This window comes from Ictalurus furcatus, chromosome 16 (assembly GCF_023375685.1).
Source record: "Ictalurus furcatus strain D&B chromosome 16, Billie_1.0, whole genome shotgun sequence".
Taxonomy (NCBI): Eukaryota; Metazoa; Chordata; class Actinopteri; order Siluriformes; family Ictaluridae; genus Ictalurus; species Ictalurus furcatus.
Genome location: NC_071270.1, coordinates 5,478,786 through 5,497,500, shown reverse-complemented (window position 1 = coordinate 5,497,500; position 18,715 = coordinate 5,478,786). Strand labels below are relative to the sequence as shown.

The window sequence follows — 18,715 nt, the reverse complement described above, 5'->3', positions numbered from 1 at the left end:
AGGCTGAAATGGACTGCAATGACGGAGGGAGTGAGACAGGCTGAGACATAGTGAGACAGGCACAGACTGAGTGAGACAGGCTGAGACACATTGAGACAGTCTGATATTGAGTGAGACAGGCTGAGGTTGAGTGAGACAGGCTGAGACACAGTGAGACAGGCTGAGGTTGAGTTAGACAGGCTGAGACACAGTGAGACAGGCTGAGATACAGTGAAACAGGCTGAGATGGACTGTGATGACTGAAGGAAGGAGATAGTGTGAGAGAGTGAGACAGGTTGAGAGGGAGTGAGACAGAGTGAGACAGATGCTGCTGAAGGTCATTTAGTTGAATGGAATAATGAGCAATTCCCAAACACTAGAGTTCATTCCTGCTCTGGAGTCATGTCCCGGAGCTCTGAGCCAAACACACAAACACAAAGTCTTACAGGAACACCAGACACAGGGCAGGTAACTAGCTACAGGCTAACGATACTCAACCTGATAACTCTTTTTTAATTAACTGGCTAGCAGGACTAGCTAATCATGTGATCCCTTCTAAATACGGTGTTCTCTTTACTAGTGACTCATCTTTTTTTATGCCAGTTCTCAACACTGTCCCAAACCTCACTTTCTAATGAATACATGTTCTAACAAAAAACACATTCTAATAAAGACCTGCTCTAATAAACATCTTTAGTGAGTATTGCAGTTAGAATGGGTTCTAATGAGAACGTTTTACCACACGGTGACGTTTGGGACGTGGACAATTCACATGGTTATTGTGATGATAATGTAGGGATGATGTCAGAGCCGCTGATGACACTGTTACAGATGATGATGATGATGATGACGATGATGATGATGTCATTGTGTTACTTTGCTCATTTTTTACATTTCTGTATTTGAACTTCTTAGTTGTGTGAACAGGACTTTGTGGAAATAACACAGGACATTATTGTGCTAAAAGTGGCATCACCACACACACACACACACACACACACACACACACACACACACACACACACACACACACACACACACGTGTGTGTGTGACTTGAGTTGGACATTTTGTCCTCTTTATGTCCCTTGACAATCGAACACTGAGGAAACAAAGATGAAAGACTTTAGGTCGTTATGACATCATCACTGACTGTCTTACAGCGCCGTTCACGACACGTGGGAATTACGGTAAAGACGAGTTTCTGACTCGCATCTCAACAGAACTTAGACAGAAATAGAATTTTCTGGAATCTGGAATCTCGTCACTGCTAAAAACAGCGTCAGGGTTAAACTCACACATTCCCATCATCCTCAGCTGATGACCTCATCGTCCATAGTGTAGTGCACTTTAGCTTTTTAGCGTGTAGCAAAAATATATATATATTAAACCATCACCGTGGTCAGTTTGTGTCTTTGGTGTTGGGTGTGTTTCCATGGAAACACTGATTTTCCCAGCTGGAGGAGATGAAGTGCTCGGAGTGTCGTGTTTGCTGTAATTCCACACGACGTGAACATGAACGTGAACGTGAGCGTGCTGTAACGTGAACACGGTGTATTTAGGAATTATAATTGTCTTTTTTATTCACTCTGTATCTCTCATCAGTGTGAAACTTAAAGCAATTCTTCATATTCAATAAAACTGATTCTTTCCTCAAACCTCGCTGTCGAACTGTCACTATCACTCACCAAAACTGTGGATGAACAGAACAGGAAATTAAACAAGGAAAAGGAGGAGAGAGAGAAAATAAGAAAGGGTTAATACTGTGATGCGAATACGAGAATGTAGAAGATGGACATTTCCATTTCTCTCTCTCTCTCTCGCGCTCTCTCTCTCTCTCTCTCTCCTGAGTTAGTGCGATTGAGTTGCAGACAGATTGACAAAGTGCAGCTCACTCTTTTGCTGTCTCCATGGCAACCAAACTGTGTTACATGCTTATTGACTCTCTCTCTCTCTCTCTCTCTCTCTCTGTCTGTGTCTCTCTCTCTCTCTCTCTGTTTGTCTCTCTCTCTCTCTCTGTCTCTGTTCCTACTGTATTCTTTTAAAATGTCTAACACACACACACACACACACACACACACACACACACACACACACATACAGAGTGACTCCAGCCGTTTCAATTCTCTTTTCAGAGATGTTGCCATGGAAACTGGTTGCAATTGATAAGTTTGAAACATGACTGAGCAACTGACAAAACATGGCAAGCATGCATATGTGCTCGCACACACACACACACACACACACACACACACACACACACACACATATTTCAAATAACAATGAGATGAAAAGAACAGGACAGATGTCCAGATGCTGAAAAACAGAGCTGGAGGACATAGAGTCTGAAGGAGCGATGAAGAGAACAGAGCTTAAACTCTTGTGAAGGAATGATAGATAGGTGTACATTCAGTCTATTTCTATCTGTACCTGCAGGATACCCACCTACCCACTCACCCACACACACACACACACACACACCGCTGTGAGGGCGTGACCTCATTTTCTGTTCTTCCACTGTACAGCACATTTATAACTGCTTAGAGAATTTTATGAAAAATATACTGCTGATCCACCTGAAATCAGAGAGAGATAGAGAGAAAGAAAGAGAGAGAGAGGTGGGGAGAGAGAGAGAGAGAGAGTTAGAGCGAGTGAGAGCTGGAGAGAGAGATGGAGAGAGAGAGAGAGAGGTGGAGAGAGAGATGGAGAGAGAGTGAGAGAGAGATGGAGAGAGAGGTGAAGAGATAGATGGAGAGAGAGTGAGAGATAGATGGAGAGAGAGATGGAGAGAGAGTGGGAGAGAAATGGAGAGAGAGATGGAGGGAGAGATGGAAGAGAGAGAGAGAGTGAGAGAGAGATGGAGGGATGGAGGTCGAGTGGTGCTTAGTGTTTGTGTTAATGATGATGGAGCAGAAATACACACAGAGGAGAAATAATCAGTGTTCACTCACACTCTTCATTACACATCAGTAATTAATTCTCTGAAAGTCTGATTTAAATAAACAGAAGATGAGAAACGGAGAGAACTCTGAGGAGAGGTGCTGCAGCCAAAGGGGAGAGAGAGAGAGAGAGAGAGAGAGAGGGAGAGAGAGAGAGAGAGAGAGCAAGAGAGAGAGGGAGAGTGAGAGGAAGAGAGAGAGGGAGAGAGAGAGGGAGAGAGCGAGAGCGAGCAAGAGAGAGAGGGAAAGAGAAAGTGAATGAGAGAGAGAATATCAGCTCTTCAGTACATCTTCAGATACTTACCTGTTTGTTGTTTCTATATGTATGTGTTTGTTGTTTATATATTTATGTATTTGTTGTACATAAATGCAGAGATAAGAATAATGATGAAGAACCTGTACTGCTGGCAGTAATGTGATTTATAACATCCTTTCCAGTGAAGTTCTGCTGCGTAGAATCAAACGTTACTGACTTATTTCTGTAAAACCTGCTCAGGTGTCCATCAGTGACTGTGATTTACACACGATTCTATACACACGGTTCTCTTCTCAGGGTTCTGCACACAGGGTTCTATTACACACACGGTTCTCTTCTCAGGGTTCTGCACACAGGGTTCTATTAAACACACAGTTCTCTTCTCAGGGTTCTGCACACAGGGTTCTATTACACACACGGATCTCTTATCAAGGTTCTGCACACAGGGTTCTATTACACACACGGTTCTCTTATCAAGGTTCTGCACACAGGGTTCACTTACAGCACAGTACAAGGTGATGATGTAACAGCACTGAGGAGCTGTGAGATCTCCACTCTGTTATAAACTTCTGCAGTCTGAAATGGAAATGTTTCACTGCTTCATTAGAAAACACATTCAGTTACAGTTACATTACACACACACTCACACACACACACACACACACACAGACACACACACACGCACACACACACAGAGTGCATTATTGTTACCCACTTTTACAGACATTGTGTACTTTAGAGCGTACATATGTGGATAAGATGTGATGGTAGATTAGACTTGTGAGTCGTGACATCACTCACAGTTAGCTTTAGCACAGCGAGCTCACTAATGTAGCTAACATTAATAACAGGGCTCGAACACTGTACAGTCATACATAATACCACTGAGTGAGAAGTGTTTAGGGATTAGGGCTAAAGGTTAAAGGTCAGAGGTATTCTCAGGTCCTATCTGTATGTGTGTGTGTGTGTGTGTGTGTGTGTGTGTGTATGTGTGTGTGTGTGATTGTTACACTGCATCATGAAGCTGATTAGCATTTTCAATAGACATGAAATCTAACTCTCTTGCTCTCTCTCTCTCTCTCTCTCTCTCTCTCACACACACACACACACACACAGGTGAGAGGGGAGATTATGAAAGCAGAAAATTTGCATTTTTAAACACACTAATCAGGATCACTCAAACTCCCACCCACACACACAGACGCACGTATGCACACACAAATGCATGAACACACACACACACACACACACACACACACACACACAGAGTTCACTGCTGCAGCATTGGGAAAAACTGGGTGTCATGGCAACAGAACTGGGCATCTGTATTAGAGAGAGAGACAGAAAGAGACACATAGAGACACAGACAGACGGTTAGTAAGTGAGAAATTAGGGGTTTGCACAGACAGGTTCCCTACTGTGGAACAGTACACACACACATACACACACACACACACTTCGTCATGCACGGACAGGAAGTGATGCTCTCTCTAGGTCACCATAGTTACTGAACACGAGGATGTGATGTGTGAGTGAGAAGGTGTGAGACAGCGTGATCAGACAGATGGGACAACTGAGCTCATTATGATTAATAACACACCTGTCTGTCTGATTATTTGTCTGTCTACCTATCAGACTGCCAATCTGTACTTTATACACCCACGCAGTCTCTCTCTCTCTCTCTGTCTCACACACACACACAGGTGAGAGTGTAGAGGTGTTGTATCGCCCCCTGCTGGTAAAAGAGCCTCGATGGTTTATTAAATTAAATGCACAGAATTTACAGCGTCAAGAAAATAAACGCTTTCGGGACATTATTATTATTATTATTATTATTATTAACTCGAAAATTACAAAAGATAATAAAATGAGCTAATTTGCAGCAGAACAAAATGAACATAGCGTTAATTTTCTTTTTTATTTTATTTGTATAATTATTATCTAGCAGCAGTGAATTAGAAAATAAAGTGGATATAAATTTAGAAGTGAAGTCCCACACATCTGCCTGAATAAGTGCTTTTATTGTTTATTTTTTTGTTCAGCTTTAGCCAGAGAGCTAGCGAGTGTGCAAATAGAATACCCGGATTAAACAGCGCGATGTGATTGGTCCTGCTAGCGCGCGGGCTGGTTACCTAGGACACCAGCGGCAACGTCACTGCGTAACGTGTGCCTCACGCTCCTCTGTCATTGGCCAGATAACAGGTGAGGCGTGAACACTTCGGCATGCTCTCTGTTCTCATTGGCTCACTACTCCCCGCTCCACGCTCTTGTGATGCGCGCGCTGGATTTTTATTGGTCGGGTATAAAACATTAACTCGTATTGTTGGCGGGGCTATTAACCAGGCTCCGCCTCCAGCTGCTGTAAACTGATTCTGACAGCGCGCGCAGAGGAAAGGTAAGCGAAACACACACATCGTTATAAACTGTAAAATAAATATTAAATATTAAATAAATTTAATGAAGAGCTGAAAGTGTTTTGTCAGTGTGTGAGGTGATATTTCTTATTTTAATAAGAAATCAAATATTATACTTGCTCATTTATTTATTGAGGAAAATAATCCAATATTACATATCTGTGAGTGGCAAAAGTATGTGCACCTCTAGGATTAGCAGTTAATTTGAAGGTGAAATTAGAGTCAGGTGTTTTCACTCAGTGGGATGACGATCAGGTGTGAGTGAGCGTTCTGTTTTATTTATTTTATTTTATCAGAGTGATCTTCACAACAATATATATAAATAGGTCATATTTATGCAGATATATATAGAAAAAGTTCTAAAGGGTTCACAAACTTTCAAGCACCACTGTAGCCACCAGTTTAGCACTAACTGTGTAAATGATGAAGTTAAGAATGTGTGTGAGTGTGTGTGAGAAAGCTTTCTGCTCTGATCAACAACAGGATGAAGTCCAGCAAACACAAATCACCACAAACAACTGACACAGAGTTTGGAGGGGTGATAGGTAAGACACAGAGTGTGTGTGTGCATGTATATATACACACATCTGTATTTGTATCTGTGCATGTCTTTATGTACACATCTGTATCTGTGGTCCTGTTCACACCTGGCGTTATGAACGCGTCTCCAGTGAGCACTTTGATGATTGGATTTCGTGAACAGGACTTTTCTGTGTGTGTAGGTGCTGCATGTATAATAGTGTTCCTCCCCCTCACTGTGCTCTTCCTGCTGAGTGTGTGTGTGTCTGAGGAGGGCAGCGTGCTCCGCTGGCCCCCCCCACTGCCCCCCCACTCTGACCTCTATGACCCCCGAGCCGTGTTCATCATCACTGTGTGGTTCAGCACACACATTCTGCTCTACCTGCTCCCAGTGGGCAAGGTTAATACACACACACAAACACACACAAACACACACACACACACACACACACACACACACAGAGTGCACACAGAATATAGTGTGTTTTCTCTCTCCAGGTGTCAGAGGGTTTAGTTCTCAGGGATGGAAGCAGACTGAAATATCCGATAAACGGTAATGTAGTTCTCTTTTATCGTGTACTACATTTCCCACAATCTTGCGTCTGCTGTGTGTGTAATGGCTGTATTGCTGTTTGTGTGTGTGTTTTAGGGTTCCATGCGCTGTGTGTGACGATTGTGTTGGTGTGTATGTGTGTGTGTGTGGGCGTACCCCTGGCTCACCTGTATGACTTGATGGTGCCGTTGGCGGTGTGTGCAGTGGGCGTGGCCTTCCTGCTCTCCCTCTACCTGTATGCTCGCTCCTTCTGGGCTCCTGTACACGCACTGGCACTCGGAGGAAACACAGGTCAGAGCACAGGGGCATGATGGGAAATGGAGTTTTTCACACCTGCACTGAAAACTACTTAACACACTGTTAAACACCAATGAACACCATTACTGGCTAATTACTGTACACAAGCTAAAAGAAGGAAAAAACAAAGGCTGACCTGTGTGTGTGTGTGTGTGTGTGTAGGTAACGCTGTGTATGATTTCTTTATTGGACGGGAGTTAAACCCACGTATCGGTTCATTCGATCTGAAATATTTCTGTGAGCTGCGTCCAGGGTTAATAGGCTGGGTGAGTACACACACACACGTTTGTCTCTATCAGCTATACACATACATTTTCCTAAAAATGTGTGTGTGCGTGTGTTAGGTGGTGCTGAATGCGGTGATGTTGATGAAGGAGGTGGAGCTGCGTGGATCACCATCAGTGTCAATGCTGCTGGTGAACGCCTTCCAATTACTCTACGTCACTGACGCTCTGTGGAATGAAGTTAGGGCACTACAAAGGACACCGCACAGAGCAATACACAGGGCACCGCACAGGGCAATACACAGGGCACCGCACAGAGCAATACACAGGGCACCGCACAGAGCAATACACAGGGCACCGCACAGGGCAATACACAGGGCACCGCACAGGGCAATACACAGGGCAATACACAGGGCACTGCACAGGGCAATACACAGGGCACTGCACAGGGCAATACACAGGGCACTGCACAGGGCAATACAAAGGGCAATACAAAGGGCAATACACAGGGCACTGCACAGGGCACTGCACAGGGCAATACACAGGGCAATACACAGGGCAATACACAGGGCAATACACAGGGCAATACACAGAGCAATACACAGGGCACTGCACAGGGCAGTACACAAGATGACAGTGTGTTTTGTTGCATTGTGGGATTTTATTAAATCATTATGTAGTGAATAGCGAATGGTTATTGCATTTCCGACTCAGCCTGGTCGTGTGTGTGTGTGTGTGTGTGTGTGTGTGTGTGTGTGTGTGTGTGTGACTCCGCCCTGCAGGAGGCGGTATTGAGCACCATGGACATTGTGCATGATGGATTCGGCTTCATGTTGGCGTTCGGTGATTTGGTTTGGGTTCCATTCACATACGGCCTCCAGGCAGCCTTCCTTGTGTCACACCCTCATACACTTACTCCCTTCAGTGCCCTTGCCATCATCCTGCTGAATGGTAATTTAGGACATGCCCTGTCCTGACGGACATTAACACCGCAGAGTGTTAATACACATGACACCTCTTTCTGCTTTCAGGAATTGGGTATTACGTCTTCCGCAAGTCCAACTCTCAGAAGAACCAGTTCAGGAGAGACCCAACACACACTAGCGTCCGAAGTGAGTCCCAAACACACACACACACACATATACACAAACAGAGAACCTTATGTAGTGCTGAGCTCCTTTATGCTAATGTTGTAGATTTAAAGACGATTGCCACAGCAACAGGAAAGCAGTTGTTAGTGTCGGGATGGTGGGGGTTCGTCAGGCACCCCAATTACCTCGGAGACCTTCTGATGGCGCTAGCATGGTCTCTACCCTGTGGTCAGTCCAGCACACACACACACACACGCATGCACACACGCATATATACGCCAGGGGTGTGAAACTCCCACATCAATATTCCTTTGAGCCTTCAAAGGTTGTAAACTAAAGCTGATTGTAGAAGCATACACTTTGACACCAACAACTGCAAAACCTACTGCAGATCCTGTCATGAAATTTTGGGGTTCTTGGAGACTTCTTTTTGCATCAGACAGTCTCTTCTTGTGCTGAATTTGCTGGGACAGCCCTGCACTAACTGGAAGTCATTTTAAATCTGCACCATTTGTAGATTATTTATCTTACAGTAGAATGATGTATTTCAAATAATTTGGAGATCTTTTTAAATCTCTTGCCATCCACAACCTTTTTTCTGAAGGACTTACAGAACACTCTGACTTAGATCTTGGCGTGATGACACCACACACCTCAATAACAAAGGGAACACCAGACACTAGATATGAGAGGGGTATAAATAAGATAAATAGGACAGGTTCCACCTGCATAAATGTAGGGGTGTACTTACTTTTTCCATGTGACGTAGTAATTTTCACAATTTAAATTAACTCAAAAATGTCAACTTTATTAATAGGCACTGCTTCAAAGAGGATCAAATGTTTGCTCATCCAAATATGTAAAAAAAAAAAATATATATATATATATATATATATATAAAATTTCCATGGGGTGTACTTACGTTTTCACATGACTGTGTGTGTGTATGTTCAGGTCTACTCTGAACTCTAGGTAGTGTGAAAGTGTTAAGCAGTGTATTACATGCTGCTCTTACATTAGTTTTTATGAGTAAATAAAACCCCGTGTGTTTTAACGCTCACGGTTTGTAACCCCCACCGTGTCCCCACAGGGTTCTCCCACATCCTGCCGTACTTCTACGTGCTGTACTTCAGCGTGTTGTTGGTGCACAGGGAGGCACGAGATGAACGTCAGTGCAGAGCGAAGTACGGCGCGGCTTGGGAGGCGTACTGCAGCCGAGTGCCCTACAGGATCATCCCCTACATCTACTGAGCTCATTATTGCTGTCATACACACTTTATAACACTCTCTCACTCCTGTACCCTCACACACACCCATAACATCAGTCTCTGTGTGTGTATGAGGCACGTGAAGAACCCGGTGATCCTCACTGTACATGGACACGAGGTTAAATGCAACATGTTCATACACCTTTTCCTGATAAAGCCTCAATTGAAAAAAAAAAACACAGGTTCACGTGTTTCTGCTTCCACACGGTCACATGTACATCACCCCGAGTTTAACACACCCGTGTTAGTTTCATGGCACATTAACAACAGAGCAACACGATTAATGTAAAGATGATCAAGATTTTAATTTATAAAATGTCATTTCAAACCATTTACAATTTTTTAAACACATGCAGACACTCAGCTGTGCGTCAGGAGGACACGCTGCTCCAATGTGGACTACAGTAGTGCACTAGGTAGTGCACATGATTCTGTGGGAAACATTTGGAACACAGCTCAGGAAAAGAACAACAATAAAGGAGTGCAAAATGAGCAGAACACGAAAGCAGGATGTTTGTGTTTATTACTGTTGCAAACAAAGAACACAGCTGTGTGTGTGTAGAAAAATAGTGATTTTATATAATTGTTACAAGAAAATATATTGCATGGTTTTATAATTTTATAAGAAAATGATCGTAACTGATTTTAAATAAATTAAATCTCTTCGATCATCACTTTTCCTCGCGCTCTTCCCTTCTTCCAGCTCTCCTCCACCCGCTTCCTGTCTCTCTCCATCGCCTGTCTCTCACCTGTCTGTCTCTCACACTCTGACCACACCCGTCTGGCTAAAGCCCTCAGTGTGTGGGTGTTCTCGTTGGTCCATGCCTGCAGGAACTCGCACTTCTTCCCAGCCAGGAAACACATCCTCCTGAAGTGGGCGTGGTCTCGGGGAGCTGCGCTGCGCGCCCTGCTGAACACCGAGCGCAGCTGAGCGAGTGCTGAGAGTGTGTACCCCGCCCCCTTGTCCCTGCTCGCTCCGCTCAGGATGTGAGCCACGCCTTCCACTGCGCTCAGCGCCGAGTCCGAGTCGTAGCGTTCTGCAGAGATGGACGCCATTGCGGCGCTCAGAGCCTCGGAGAACGAGCCGAATGTCCGGCCGCGTCCCAAACACTCCGACACGGACAGAAGGAGCTGCGTGAACTCCAGCAGCTGCTGTTTCTCCGTCACGTCTCCGTTAAAGAGGCGGAGCGTGAAGGCATAACTGTACAGCACGTTCACCAGGCTGAACTTCAGCAGTGGAGATGGAGAGGTGGAGCAAAGGGAGGACAGGGGCGGGATTTCACAGCTGATTGGAGGAGGCGCATTTCTGCTTCCCTCCATTTTTACTTTCTGCTTCTTAACTTCCTGTTTCTGTGGTGATGGAAGCTCTGATGCCGTGTCCAAGTCCTGGATGTCTCTGTCCTCTACTTCCTCCAAGCTGTTTGTTTCTTCAGCACGCTGGAGTTCCTCGATCAGCACTGCATGGTCTCGCTCGTGCTCCTCCCACCACGGCTGCCATATTGGAACGAGAGCGCTGATGCCGCCGTCCTTTAGCAGCTGCTCAAACTTCTGCTTGTCCTTCTCTGGCAGGAGCGCCCACAGCTCTTCTTCAGTCAAAGACTCGATATTTAGTCCCGACAGCCTCGTCACTACATCTTCCTCTTCCTCACCTTCCTCTTCCTCACCACCTGTCTCGCCGAGTCGCTGCAGGATGTCCTGCACCTCGTCCTCCTGTCCCTCCTCTCTGTGTGTCTGAATCTCGGCTAGCCTGGACAGCAGCGTTAGCGTGTCTGTGTCCCTCTCGGTCACTTGTCCTCCACTGTTCTCCATCAGCTCCCTCGTGACTCCGCCTGGCCCCCCCTCTGCCTGCCGCATCCTCAGAAGGATGTCCCTCATGTGGATCCTGTCCTCGTGCTCCGTCCTGCCTCGCTGCCTCAGCTCCTGAGACACGCAGTCTTTATAAAACTGCTCTGAACACGCCGTGTGAGCCGAGCCACGGTAACAGGACAGCGCACAATAGGGGATGTTACAGCGGGGACAAGTGTAGCGCGCCGGGTTACTGAGACACAGCCCGCAAGGTCGTAATGAGGGCGATGATGTGTTCTCTTCCTCAGCAGCCGGAGTCAGGTCAGCGCCGCATGCTGAAGTCACTGGAAGTGAAATCCCGTCTTTCCTTATCTGCTCAGGTTCTGTCTCACCGCTCAGATCGTCCTCCTTCAGCGAGACGTCCATCAGTAACGATCTCACGAACGCCGGCGTCCTTCGTCTCCACGCACACTCCATCACACACTGCCGAGAGACGCTGGACAAACACACCAACACTGACTTTTATTCAGATCGCTGTAATACAAGTATCTGCTTCAGGAAACATCTCAGTTGTACACTTCAGCTCACAATGAAGCTGTTTTCATTTGGATACAAACAATTTCTCATTTTATTTCTACTTTTTTTTACTGAGTGCCTGGTTCTGTTTCATAACATAGTTCAGCTGGTCAGTGTGTACTAATTTACAAAAGAAAACCATTTCACATTTTATCCTGTAATTTAAGGGGTTTATTGTTAAACAAATAAATAAATAAATTACATGAAAAAACTATTACAGGTAAAAGAACCAGAAATGAGCAGATAAACTGCAGCCATCAGGATGTTAAACTGTAAAAGCTGAGATTTATTTATTGCTTTGACTTATTTCTGTTCCAGGACAATATGTAGAAGGTAATTATAAATAAACTCATAAAGCTCTTATTTCATAATAACTATATGATATTATTAATAACAACTCACCCACCAGGTTAGTAAACGCACGAGAGACGCTGCTGCGCTACCACACTAAGCTGTCGCGGTGTGATGACGTCACGGTAAAGTAAACGCGGAAGCCTTTTGCACAGAAGCAGCGCAGATTTTGCGCAGTTTCGCCCTAAACGCGGTTCTTCTGTCTAAAATTAAAAAGTCGGAGGAAAAAAATCTAAACTAATCCCGAATCGCTAACTGAACTCGGTACAACCACAGAAACACGTCATTATTCTACATCATCCCTTTCTGTGTTTTCATTTCCTCTGAAAAATAAAAATATTGAAGGAGGTGGAAATGTCTTCAAAAATTAATGACTGAATAAAGAAAAAAGTCAGAAGAGAGAACAGTGAGGTGCTGTAGAGTCCATGTGTAAGTTTATTTGCACACGGCTGTACACAACAGGAAAAACAACTGGTGTAAAACAGAGTTAATCAGATTTCTCTGCATCAGTTTTCTGTATTAATCACACTCAGATAGGTTTAATAATAATAATAATAATAATAATACAGTGCTGATCAGAAGCCCAGCTTCAGCAGCCATTCCTTCAGCTCCGTATCGAACTGGCCTTTAATGCGGATGCTCATGGTGACCTCGTTGACCGTGGTGGGCAGCTCTCTGCCCGTCAGCTGCTGCAGATGTTCTTTTACATCCTTATTGAGAGCCTGCAACACAAACAGCTGGTGTCTAACACCTCATCACGCACTCAGAGGAACAGAGGCAGAGATGTGTGAGCTCTCAGAGTTGATGAGGAGCTTTAAACCCACCCAGATGTCTCCCTCCACCTTACGCACGATGGTGCTCTTCTGGTTTCCGTGTTTGATGTCGGAGTAAACGGGAATATTGTGCATTCGGGAGCGTCGGATCATGTAGGGCAGCGACGGAGGCGTTTCTAAAACAAACAGAATCATCATAACACGTAAAGAAAAACCCCAGGAGGCATTAGGGGAAGTCAGTAAGTACAGCTTTTACACAATGTTAATAAACACGTCTCTGATGTGAGAGTTAAGCTGATCAGTGCGTTAACTGTAAACTCTGTGTGTGTGTGTGTGTGTGTGTGTGTGTGTGTGTGTGTGTGTACCTGAGGGTGGAGTCCATCCTGATGGGGCGGGGCCGGTGTGTTTGGGTGGAGGTGGGACGCGTGTTGGAGGAATCAGTCGCTCCACAAAGCAGAACTCATCTGTGCTCTCGGTTACAGAAGAACCTCCACTCTCTGAGCTGCTGTGTGTCTAAACCCCACCCACAAAACATGACATCACCTCGCTGTCAAATAACACCATATAACTACAGTGACATCACCATGACATCACTGTGTCTGTCTGACTCTCAGATTATAACTGCTCTAATAAACTATTATTTTTCTTCAAATGATGCAGAACTCTTGCAGAAAGGTATTTCTGACATGGTGTACAAATTATTTATCACACTTACAACATGTTTAGAAAATATAAAAATAAATCTCTCTTCTATAAGGAATGATTGGATTTAAATATCTTTTGAGCTGTTTAATAAGTGTAGGCCTACTAAACATTTTACTCTGGTCAAACACTTCTAATTTAATTTGTTAATAAAGTTTAAAGACAGAATCTGACCCGTTTGTACAACACCAACATCTGCACAAGTAAAAACAGCTTCATCTGCCGCATACATTTAATATCTGTTTTCATAAAACACATTTATATTTCCTAATGTCACACACTGAGCATCTGGATAACGGAGCTAAAGTAGACATTTCCGTCCACATTTAACACCAGAAAAGGTCACGATAAACAAATGAAATCCAAAACTCACCCGTAAACAGGCTGCAGTAGTAGAAATTCTCCTAAAGGTGTGAATTAAACTGTTTTTATTCCACACAGATTTGCTCAGTGTCACAGCAACGCTGCTCACGGAGGCCGCCATCTTGTAGTTCCGCTCTGCGCATGCGCAAGGAAACGGCTACTGACCGACTGACTGACTAACACACACACACACCGGGTTTATTTAATTAAACAATTAATTAAAACAATTTTAAACTATTTAAACTTATTTACTCTACTGATATATAATATATGAGACTTTGAGAGATTTGTGTTTATTACATTAGTGTACAGATGTTTAGCGTATATAGGGTTAGTGTACAGATGTTCAGCATATATAGGGTTAGTGTACAGATGTTTAGCATATATAGAGCTAGTGTACAGATGTTTAGCATATATAGAGCTAGTGTACAGATGTTTAGCGTATAAAGGATTTGGTGACATTTTTGAAAGGATTTGAGATAAATACTTTAATGATAGCTTTTGCACAAGATTATGTATTTTTTACTTCCAGACTGAGCCAAAAATTTTGTTTCTTTATGCATTTTAATGTCAGAATATACTGTTAAATTGCTTCACATTTCATCTCCGTATGAAAACTTAAAAAATATTTATCATATTGGGAATTGTCTCAGTAATTTTTAATAAATACACATTCATCATCAGGGAGCAGCTTCACTCCAAACTGTAAATACATTCCAATTCAAAACAAAACAAAAAACACATCCACATGGAGGTCATTACAGTTTTATACACAGTTTTCGGTATGTGCATGTATGTGTGTGTGTGTGTGTCACTCTCGTGATGACATCCTCATACAGTTGAGTGTAAAGGATCATCACTGATCCTCACGCAGTGTTTATTAAAACTGCTACTAACTAATAAACACTGCAGTTTAAACACAGAACACATTTATTATTTATCATATTTATTGCATTATCACGTTTCATCACACAGTTCATCGATACTGCACATGTCCCATAATTCCGCTCTTCGTCATGTTCCTGTTGATTTCTGCGGGTTTTTATTCACTGGATCGATGATGACCACAATCCCCCACACTGCCAAACCTGTACACACACACACACACACACAGAGAGAGAGAGTGAGAGAGAGAGTTATTTTAGCAAAACATGCTGTTTGGGATTAAAATATCAACAGAGGATCAAAATGTTCATATTTATTATAAGGGAGGAGGCGCACACTGATGATGTCACGTGGACTGCATTAAGACTACATTAAGACTAATAGAGAGTGTTTACCTGCAGCGAAGGCGAGTTGCAGTGCGGTGCCCACAGACGCGCGTGCTCCTCGATGCAAGGACGTGTGCGCGCTCCGGTACACAAACCCCGCGGAAAAGAGCAGCGCACCCCCCGAGAGCAGCCGACAACTCCAACAGCTCCGGGACACTTCCGGTGCGCGCGAGGACATCTGACAAACCGACAAGTAGGGGGAAAAAAATTACAGACTGAACAGGAGCATGCAGAATACAGCGTGAGCGCGCGCAGTGTCCATATAACACGCTTCACTTTTCCCACCGGAAATACGTCACTCACATGGCAGGAGCGCGTCAGCTGTGCGCACTCTCTGCGCAGAACATTCAGGAAAAACCAGCAGAAATGATAAGTTTATTTGTGGAATTTATTTTATTTTATTAATAAAGGCAAAAACATTACAAATAAACCGACTGACTGACATTTATAAATTATTACAACACATTTTCTTATTAAATTGAGTTTTCTTGAGTTCCAACATTTAAATTACACCCAGTTTAGTGGGTGTAATAGTATATATTTCAAATTTCATGTGAATAACCTCATTGGAAATATATTTACTGAAAAAGGTTGATGTGTTCTATTCTGTGCGTTCTGTTCTATACTTATTGCCCCCACTGTATATATATATATATATACATATACACACACACATATATATACATACATATACACACACACAGACACACACACTAAACTGTCTGTGTTGACAGGGATAGTGAAGATCACCCTAGTATTTAGTTTTTATATATATATATATATATATATATATAATTTATTTATTTACTATTTCCAGTCATTTCTCAGGAGGAGGTGTTTCTCCTCATTCCACACCACAAGTGCCAGTGTGGAGCTCATCACAGGTTCAACATCAGCACCGTGGAGCTCCTCTACAGCTATAGTTGGTGGAGTTAAAGGGTGGGAGGGACAGTGGGTGGAGTTTCAGAGAGGATGGGGTCAGTGGGTGGAGCTACATGGAGGGTATGGTTAAGAGGGTGACTGGGTGTGGTTATTTCTGGCTGCCATAGGTGCGAGCTATGTTCTCGTTGGTCTGTGCAGCATCTTTGAGCATCTCCATGATCTGAGCGTTCCTCCTCCTGTTCTCCTCCATCCGCAATGGGTTTGACTCTGGCAGGTTCTGATGGATGACAAACAGAGACAGAATCACACGAATGAGGATGCGACCCAAATACAACTTCACTGAAGTGCACTCTGTAGGGCTCAGTGCTGATATCTACATCCTGCATGCATCAGAATGAATATCACAGAACAGAAAAGCCGTTTTCCTCACGTCTCCAAAATCTACTACACCGCTCCATTACTGATCTTCTTACTTAAACACAATTAAACATAAAACATTTCTCCAGCATGTCAGTTTTTAAAAAATAAATCTACATTTTATTTTTTTCCCCCCGGACACACTGATGCAGAATAAATAACAAACATCTCAGATTTAAAAGTATATGAATAAATGGGGTGCCAAGACTTTTCCACAGTTCTGTGTACCCATTACGGTGATGACATTTTATGGGTTCCTGTGAGGACATGTCTCTGGGCCATTATCACACACTTGGGTTTAAGCTGAAGAGCTGCATGATAAAGTAGGAATGTCACACCAGAGACTTTCACACACTGCGGTATAACCTGTGTTCTAGTGTGGGTTCTACAGGTCTGTGTGAACAGTGCTTCTCATCCTGGACCCTGCACGTGTCAGTGTTTATTCCTGCTCTAACACACACACACAGTCAGCTGCAGCGTAGGACCAGGTGTGTGTGTGTGTGTGTGTGTGTGTGTGTGTGTGTTCGTTCAGGTCAGTACACTGTACCTTCAGTAGTTCTCGGTTCCGCTGGTCTCCGGGATCAAGGCTCCTCCAGGACGCGTATCCGGCGATCAGCGCTGCCACGGCAGCCGTGTAGCTGAGCAGTTTCCGCGACGCGCTCATACTGTTAGCATAACAGCTAATATCTCCTTCAGCTCTTTAGCTTAGCCACTCAATGCAAAACACAACGCAACAAGGAACGGAACTATGTCACAGCGGAGTCGGAAGTGATTCACCGCATATAAAGTAGAAAGTATGCATCACTTTCTACGCGTACATTAGGAACAGTTTACAGTACGCGTGACGCAAATTTCGTTATAAAGAGAGTACTGTACTGTACGCGCACCGCCAGATTATTATTTTTTTACTTTGTACGCGCAGATCGCACATGCGCATTACATTCTTTTGCACTGTTTAGTTCTTCCACAAGGTGGCAGCAGTGAGCCAGGGCCGTTGATTCTCAACGTAATCGAAGAAAAATTAAAAAAAGGAAACGAAGACAGGTTAGAAAGTATTTGTATAATTTTAGCCTTAAAGAGTATAAGGATTTCTATATGGGTGCTAATCGTGGGATTATATAGCGATTGCCCAAGCATTCTTCTTCGTTGTCGTCCTTCACGTCAGAAGACCTGCTTTACTGATCTGTACTGACTCTTGTAGGCCAGGAGGGGTAGTGCAAGTTGTCGTAATGTGCATGCGTCGACCACCTGTGTATGCGTACGTCAAATGGAGTATACTTTGAATGGCTATGCGTACGAGTAAAAAACGAAGTATTCCAGAGGCTTTACGCGTACATTAGCGTATGCGCACAGTCGTACGCATAGACTTTCAAAGCATACTCCATTTGACACGTATGGATGCGCATTAGGACAACTTGCACTACCCCTCCTGGCCTACAAGAGAATCTTGAACCTTGAGAATCAACGGCCCTGGGTCACTGTTGCCACCTTGTGGTAGAACTAAATAGTGCAAAAGAATTAAATGCGCATGTTCGCATTTAGAAAAATCGGGTGGCACGCATACTCTGCCGATGGCGAAATTTGCGTGACGCGCACTGTACGCTGTTCCTAGCGTACACATAAAAAGTGAAGCATACTTTCTGTATGGGATTAATGGTCGCACGTGCACATTTAATTATTTTGCACTAGTTAGGTCATCCACAAGGTGGCAGCAGTGATCCAGAGCCGTTGATTCTCAACGTAGTCGAAGAAAAAAACGGAAGAGACGACGACTATTTATATATATGTTGTATTTAAATTAAATAAATACTTATGCAATATACGGGTTTCTATTTAGAAAACACCTTAAATTACAGCACTTTATCATCTCAGTTCTGATATCAATCCTTATAAATAATTAAACCTGTTTCAGTACACACACACAGAAATGTGTGATGGAGGTTTTTATAAACGCAGTAACAGTGCTGTGATGGGTTTCATTACCGCAGCGCAGATTTAACATTTTAAACAGTTTCACGACTGTAACTCTGAAACCTCTTTATGAAGAGCAAAGAAAC

At 43.7% G+C, this 18,715-nt stretch overlaps 6 protein-coding genes across 10 annotated transcripts in view; 2 read left to right on the top strand and 4 right to left on the bottom strand.

The window, feature by feature from the left end:
* cnih2 (cornichon family AMPA receptor auxiliary protein 2) overlaps positions 1 to 1,750 on the top strand; it is a 10,457-nt gene extending 8,707 nt beyond the window's left edge. For 2 of the 3 annotated variants that reach the window (XR_008388184.1, XR_008388183.1), the window contains exon 7: positions 1 to 1,750. This exon is cut by the window's left edge and continues 229 nt beyond it. The gene's annotated coding sequence lies outside the window, so the exon portion shown is untranslated. The other variant, XM_053646178.1, reaches the window with a different exon arrangement.
* A 3,647-nt stretch (positions 1,751 to 5,397) lies between these two features.
* On the top strand, positions 5,398 to 9,758 carry tm7sf2 (transmembrane 7 superfamily member 2). Of its 2 annotated transcripts, none has more exons than XM_053645814.1 (11): positions 5,398 to 5,567; positions 6,070 to 6,131; positions 6,258 to 6,505; positions 6,604 to 6,658; positions 6,755 to 6,949; positions 7,118 to 7,221; positions 7,300 to 7,419; positions 7,962 to 8,130; positions 8,211 to 8,291; positions 8,376 to 8,498; positions 9,361 to 9,758. In XM_053645814.1, the coding sequence occupies exons 2-11, from the start codon at positions 6,071 to 6,073 to the stop codon at positions 9,519 to 9,521; spliced, it is 1,317 nt and encodes a 438-aa protein (XP_053501789.1). In that variant the 5' UTR covers positions 5,398 to 5,567; position 6,070; the 3' UTR covers positions 9,522 to 9,758. The 2 variants fall into 2 exon arrangements, with proteins under 2 accessions (XP_053501789.1, XP_053501790.1); XM_053645815.1 differs by having other exon boundaries at positions 5,400 to 5,567; positions 6,309 to 6,505.
* A 434-nt stretch (positions 9,759 to 10,192) lies between these two features.
* znhit2 (zinc finger, HIT-type containing 2) lies at positions 10,193 to 12,574 on the bottom strand. Of its 2 annotated transcripts, none has more exons than XM_053645810.1 (2): positions 12,302 to 12,574; positions 10,193 to 11,819 (listed from the first exon to the last, which is right to left on the bottom strand). In XM_053645810.1, exon 2 carries the CDS (start codon positions 11,798 to 11,800, stop codon positions 10,193 to 10,195), a length of 1,608 nt encoding a protein of 535 aa, XP_053501785.1. In that variant the 5' UTR covers positions 11,801 to 11,819; positions 12,302 to 12,574. The 2 variants fall into 2 exon arrangements, with proteins under 2 accessions (XP_053501785.1, XP_053501788.1); XM_053645813.1 differs by having other exon boundaries at positions 12,306 to 12,574.
* Positions 12,575 to 12,698: 124 nt separating this feature from the next.
* On the bottom strand, positions 12,699 to 14,242 carry mrpl49 (mitochondrial ribosomal protein L49). Its single transcript, XM_053645816.1, has 4 exons — positions 14,099 to 14,242; positions 13,389 to 13,536; positions 13,075 to 13,199; positions 12,699 to 12,972 (listed from the first exon to the last, which is right to left on the bottom strand). The coding sequence occupies exons 1-4, from the start codon at positions 14,207 to 14,209 to the stop codon at positions 12,826 to 12,828; spliced, it is 531 nt and encodes a 176-aa protein (XP_053501791.1). The 5' UTR covers positions 14,210 to 14,242; the 3' UTR covers positions 12,699 to 12,825.
* Positions 14,243 to 14,633: 391 nt separating this feature from the next.
* Positions 14,634 to 15,699, bottom strand: dmac1 (distal membrane arm assembly component 1). Its single transcript, XM_053645895.1, has 2 exons — positions 15,369 to 15,699; positions 14,634 to 15,176 (listed from the first exon to the last, which is right to left on the bottom strand). The coding sequence occupies exons 1-2, from the start codon at positions 15,535 to 15,537 to the stop codon at positions 15,103 to 15,105; spliced, it is 243 nt and encodes an 80-aa protein (XP_053501870.1). The 5' UTR covers positions 15,538 to 15,699; the 3' UTR covers positions 14,634 to 15,102.
* Positions 15,700 to 16,169: 470 nt separating this feature from the next.
* LOC128620611 (ubiquinol-cytochrome-c reductase complex assembly factor 3) lies at positions 16,170 to 17,571 on the bottom strand. Its single transcript, XM_053645817.1, has 2 exons — positions 17,206 to 17,571; positions 16,170 to 16,518 (listed from the first exon to the last, which is right to left on the bottom strand). Exons 1-2 carry the CDS (start codon positions 17,320 to 17,322, stop codon positions 16,390 to 16,392), a joined length of 246 nt encoding a protein of 81 aa, XP_053501792.1. The 5' UTR covers positions 17,323 to 17,571; the 3' UTR covers positions 16,170 to 16,389.
* Positions 17,572 to 18,715: the final 1,144 nt, after the last annotated feature.